This window comes from Pinus tabuliformis, chromosome 9 (assembly GCF_031772625.1).
Source record: "Pinus tabuliformis cultivar Carrire ecotype Pingquan chromosome 9, CPIR1, whole genome shotgun sequence".
NCBI classification, from domain to species: Eukaryota; Viridiplantae; Streptophyta; class Pinopsida; order Pinales; family Pinaceae; genus Pinus; species Pinus tabuliformis.
Genome location: NC_142307.1, coordinates 1,337,114,626 through 1,337,120,552, shown reverse-complemented (window position 1 = coordinate 1,337,120,552; position 5,927 = coordinate 1,337,114,626). Strand labels below are relative to the sequence as shown.

The window sequence follows — 5,927 nt, the reverse complement described above, 5'->3', positions numbered from 1 at the left end:
TCTATTTATTTTTAATCTTTCACTTTAGTTCTATTGTTGTTTTGATAACAATGATAAATTATGTTGGGATATAAATAATCTGGGTTTTTGTGCATTTATAATCACTGAATACCTCAGAATTAGTTAATGTTGCTACATTTATGCTGGTTAATATTACTACATTTATATGAATTAGTTAATGTTGCTACATTTATGCTGGTTAATATTACTACATTTATATGTATGATGAATTAATATCTTATAACTAAAGATTAGATTAATTGATTTCATTTATTCCAATCTTATGAGAGAAGTTAAGATTGCCTATGAAAATTTACAACGGTCTCACATGCAATGTACAAATATGTTTTATCATATGGAAAATTAAACAAATTAAAATATAAAACATAATTTTATTAGACTCCCTCATCTGGACTTAGCATTAGCACTTTACCATTACGCCATGGATAATCTCCTGTGCTCAACTTGAAACAAAAACTTCGGATAAAAAAATCATAATTTTAATACTCCACTTCAACAATAAATGGCTTTTACTTATGAAGCCCTGCATATATTCCTTCCAGAAAATCTCAGGAATAAAACACAAACATTGCATACGAAGATTTGAAACAAAGCTTAGCTGCCGCTTATATGGAAAATCAACTTAAATATTTTTCCAGCTTTTCAACTTCTTCAACACTTCCAATGTACAAAGGTACTCTTTGATGAACCTGTTGCAGGCATGAATGGATCGTCAGAGACTAGTAAGTAAACAAAGAAAAGATGTTGAATGATTGTCAGAAAGTCAATCAGCTATTTTTATATTTAAATGGAACTGCAACTGACCTCTTGTGGGTGTATGTCGAGAACCCTTTCATGGCCATCGGATCCTTTACCACCTGCTTGCTCTGCTAGATAACTCATTGGAGCACATTCATACAGAAGTCTGAGCTTCCCATTGACACTTTTCTTGTCAGAAGGATATCCATAGATCCCACCATACAACAGAGTCCTGTGGAAATCACCCACCAGGCTGCCAATGTAACGAGCAGAGTAAGGCTTCCCAGAAGGCTGAAGAGAAGGATTCTTGAGATCGTCCATGTACTTTTTTAGCTTGTCATCCCACAGCTGGTAGTTGCCTTCATTGAAGGAATAGATGCTTCCTTTCTTAGGAATCTTTATGTCTACATGGGTCATTACAAATTCACCATACATGGGATCCAAAGTAAAGCCATAAACCCCCTTACCCACTGATAAAACTAAAATCACAGAACTGGAATACATGCAGTACCCTGCAGCCAACAGATTGCTCCCTGGTTGGCACACATTCACAATGCACCTTTGCTCCACCTGACCAAGCTGCCCAATTCAATTCAACAACCAACACAAAATTAAATCAGAAGAACAAATTATTATGCAGCTGCTAACACCCACTCACTCAGACCAAATTGATTTAATTCAGACTTTGATCCATAACATATTTTTCTTCAATTCCATTCCATTTGAGACCTTGGTGAATACAAGCTATACTTAGAGGGGACTTCCTTCCTTCCTCTGGAAGATTTAAAAAACAGGTACCTCGTTATCATCGTCACTGTCGACAATACATTCGTCATTAGGATTGTAAATTCCAAAAATAGACCCTGTGGAGACAGCTGCATCAACGTTTGAGGAACCATCCAGTGGATCAAAGACAACAACGTAGTTGCCAGAGTAGCTCTCCTCTACAGCCACAGGAACATCCTCTTCTTCCGAAGCAATAATTCCTGTTCTGCCACTTGACCTCAAGCAACTGCAAAATACCTGCAAATCAAAATTATTCTCCTCAGTACATATTCTCATATAATATTAATGTTGGTTGGAGCATCATGTATGGGAAGCATTACTGTATATATTTCTTCCTTTCCAGATAAATATTGGACCTTCCAGATTGTCCTTGTTATGGGAAAAGGGTTCTTTAGCAGTCTTGGGTGAATTTTCTTTCTCTACAATAGTCTACTCAGTAATTTGAGACCTTAATGGATAAGTCCTTCCCTCCCTTCAGGGCAAGCAGAGGCAAGGGAACCTTAAGAGGGAAAATGTGACCCCATGAACTGTAACGATTAGGGAAAAAATGTGAACTGCCCATGCCCATGCCCATGCCCATTGCCAACCTCCGAAGCCAACGTGTAAACATAAGTGGCTAAGGTGCATGGAGTTAAGGATCTCAACCCTGAACTTGGCTGGTTCAATATCAAAATATATATTCATGGACAGTCTTTACAACGTTTAAGAAGCTCTTCGAAGTCTAGTAAAGTCCAAAATAGATGGTAATTGCTTCATCATAAAACAAAGGACTGTAATTGTTTCAAAGAGAGGTTTTTTTTTAAATCCCGAACGAGAATTTATGGAGAATGGTAATTTCTAATGATGTCTCAACATGTCTCTGAAAGGTTTGAGCTCAGGCAGCTTCACCAAACCACTTGAGCTAAGATTCTTTGACATTCAAAAAAAAGTTTTGACCAAGTAAGAAATGTAGTTATAATATAATTCAAATTTATGAAATACCCTGCACAGAGCATCTGGCTTAGGACAAACCACTGTTGAAGATGTTTATTTATATAACCATTGTTGAATATGTTTGTTTATATTGCAATCGTTATCTTTCAAGTGAGAATAAATTTTCCCATTATAGCAGAGGATCATTTTCTATGTCCACAGCATTCATAACGGTCTGTGGACATTTTCTTCTGGTTTCAATCCAGTTCTTGCCTGCTGCTTATTTGAAATTGGATTGTCATTGATGAACAGAGAATTGTTATGTGAAACATCCATGCTTATAGATGTTTACCAGAGTGCAACTTTAGTTGGAATAAATATGAGCTGGGACAAATCTCAAACCTGTAAACTGTAATTCTCAGTTACTGGGTTATCCCTATAAGGTGACTATGGAGAGTTTGATACTGCAAATTTCTTTGATCAAAGAATAACAGATCAATTGTTACAGAATTTCATATTAGTCTACTTTACTTTCTGGTAACAATTACTAAGATTAGCAAAATGATAGGGGCAGTGTAACCTCATTTGAGACAACATCTAGCTTCTTCTGATCCTCCCCCTGCACATTCATTCCACCCTGGAGACCTGTGAGATTGGATATTCCAGCTCTTTGCACCAGGGAAGCAATCTGCTTGCAGGCCAATGCAATACTTGATAAGACAACAGTAAGTTCACCATCTATATCACCACTTTGCTCTTGTTTCAGTAACCAATTAGTGAAAGTCTCTATATCATACATTCCCTTCTTCTTCGGCCTTTGCTGCTTCTCTTCCTGTGTTTTGGTGGCCTTGTCCGAAGCCAATGTGGCCCTTGGACAAAATGGTCTCTTCGTACTCAACACATTCTTTTTCTGTGGCCAAATGTTTGCAGAAAATATTGATGAAGATGATAATGAGGATGTGATATAGCTGAGGCTGGCAGTGGCTGCTGCCTGGGATGAATCAGCAGAAGAAGAATTGCAGATTAGAAGATGGGAGGAGAATGCAGTCGCCATGGCTGCTCTGCTCAGACGTTGGTGATGAAGGTATGGAAATATGTTCGATCGAGTGGATGAATGCTCAATATACAAAATAATAATAATTTGGAAGATAAAATTTGGGGATAATAAAAAGGGGGTGCAGTCGAATGGCTGATATTTGTTTGATTATTATTCCATGATATCACATGTCACGATTTAGATGATTGCTGCGTTATCTTGTCCAAGTTTAGAAAACTAATTGGCTCCAAATGCACGTCAGCCATAGTTGATGACGGTTGAAGCGAGGAGTGGAAATTCGTTGCCCAGGCTTTCATTGTAGTGCATTATTGCATTGTAATTAATCAATATATTTTTTATCTTTTCATTGACAGTACAAGTTGGCATTGTTGTTTAACATCATACATACATGAAGAGACTTGGCTTCTCTTACTGGCGTATCTCTTTGCAATCCACAGATTAGGACAATATATAATTTGACTTCTATGATCTCTGAATACATTAAAATAAAATATAATTTAATTTTTCAATATGGATTAGCGTGATGTTTTTATTTTTAAAATGTGATATATATTAGATATTATTTTTTGGGATTTAACTGTTTCAAGAAAGTTATTCATTTATGACTATTTCTATGTGAAGTAGTCGTACTTAACTAATTTCTCATAATTTTTGAATATTCTATTTAGCACTCATTGTATCAAATAACCCTCACAAGGGTGAAAAATGGAATTGAAAGTAGTGAATTCTATTATTATTATTATTATAACAGTTAATAATATAAAATATAAATTTTTTAAAATAAATTACAATTTTTGATAAATATTTACTTACTTAAAAAATTGCAAATATAAAATAGATAAAATATCTCAAAAATATAAGATATCAATTTACTCCTCTTATTCTTAATATAAATAAATTCTAATCTTTAATTTTTTTTTTAATTACATAATTATATATAAAAATCTAAAAATAATTTTGTAAACCAGTTTTCATTAACATAATTTCAATATGTATAAATTTCATTTCTATATTTTTATTTTTTTAATTGGATAATTATCTTCAATATTTATAAATTTCACTTTTATATTTTTATTTTTTAATTGGATAATTACATATAAAAATAATTTCGAAAAGAGTTTTCATTAATAGGTAAGATATTCTATTTTAAGAGAAAAATAAAAGAAAGTAAAAAAAATTATATATATTTTATTTTAAGAGAAAAATAAAAGAAAGGAAAAATAAAAATATATCTTATTTTAAAAGAAATATAAAAGAGAGGAAAAATAAAAATATAATGAATATGAAACAAAAGTGTGAGCCCCAAGATATTATGATAAAAATGGAAGAATATAGAGATACACATATATAGACAAAACTAGAGAGTAATAATACAAGTAAGAAAACCTTCACGGATGGAACTTTGCAAACCCTCGCCACTAGGGTTTTTACCTAGCCGACCATTCTATGCTTTGTTTGTATGAATATTTCACAGTTCTTTAATGTAGTTCATTCAATGGTGAATTCCAATGATTTGGCAAAAAGACCAATTTCTTTTGTAGCTATGGTTGTGGGTCTACAAAGCTCTTCTTTCCTATTGTACAATTCCATTTTAAAATTTGATTTTGGTCTTTCGGTGGTTCAAGAAATTCCTTCCCTTAATGTTCTGATGGATGAGGAAGTTATCAATTGTTTTTTTTTCGAAGCAAGGTTTGGTTTGCAAGTTTAATGGGTTTTGGCTGTGGTTGGCTAATATGCACAAATGGATCTCTTAGACATGGAAGCCCCTTTTAACATATGAGTTGAATATTTACCTTTTGGCTCAGGGTTTTTTTGTGGTGGTTTTTGATAATACAAAGGACAAGAAGTCTGTTTGCTAAGTTGGGTCTCTTGAAAATGGCAACAAGAAATGCTAAAAATAGCACTGCTATAAATAGCACTGCTATAAATAGCACTTTAGGTACTATTGCTGGATTGAGCAACAGGGAATGAAAAATGGAAGTGCTAAAAATAACATTGCTATTTTTAGCAGTTCGGGATGGATTCCAATTTTAGTCAGTCCCTGGACTAAAATTGAGAAGTAAAATTCGAATTTGATCTTACCAGCTATTTGAAAAATAATTAATTAATTCACCATGAGTTAATTAGTTGTGAAAAATCAAACATGAAGTCTATGTGAGGACATGCAACAGTTTTTTCATTGATTGAGGAATTTATCCATCAGTTAAAGAGATAAGGATGAGTTGTAATTAGTTGGCTCAGTTAACTAAGTCAAGTCCAGTTAGATTAATTCAAACAGTTTGTTGAATTAATTGTGAGTTCAGTTAGTTAATGCTTGCATGCATGTAACTGCTGCACTTCAGATAACTGAATATTATCTCATAAATAACTCTTGCATGTCAGTTCAGAGAAAGACCCTGTTGAGATCAGAGGA

General features: G+C 33.6%; 1 protein-coding gene across 1 annotated transcript; it reads right to left on the bottom strand.

The window, feature by feature from the left end:
• Positions 1-372: 372 nt before the first annotated feature.
• On the bottom strand, positions 373-3,575 carry LOC149153463 (fructose-1,6-bisphosphatase, chloroplastic-like). The gene is made up of 4 exons (XM_089438792.1): positions 3,038-3,575; positions 1,558-1,782; positions 826-1,338; positions 373-710 (listed from the first exon to the last, which is right to left on the bottom strand). Exons 1-4 carry the CDS (start codon positions 3,509-3,511, stop codon positions 639-641), a joined length of 1,284 nt encoding a protein of 427 aa, XP_089294918.1. The 5' UTR covers positions 3,512-3,575; the 3' UTR covers positions 373-638.
• Positions 3,576-5,927: the final 2,352 nt, after the last annotated feature.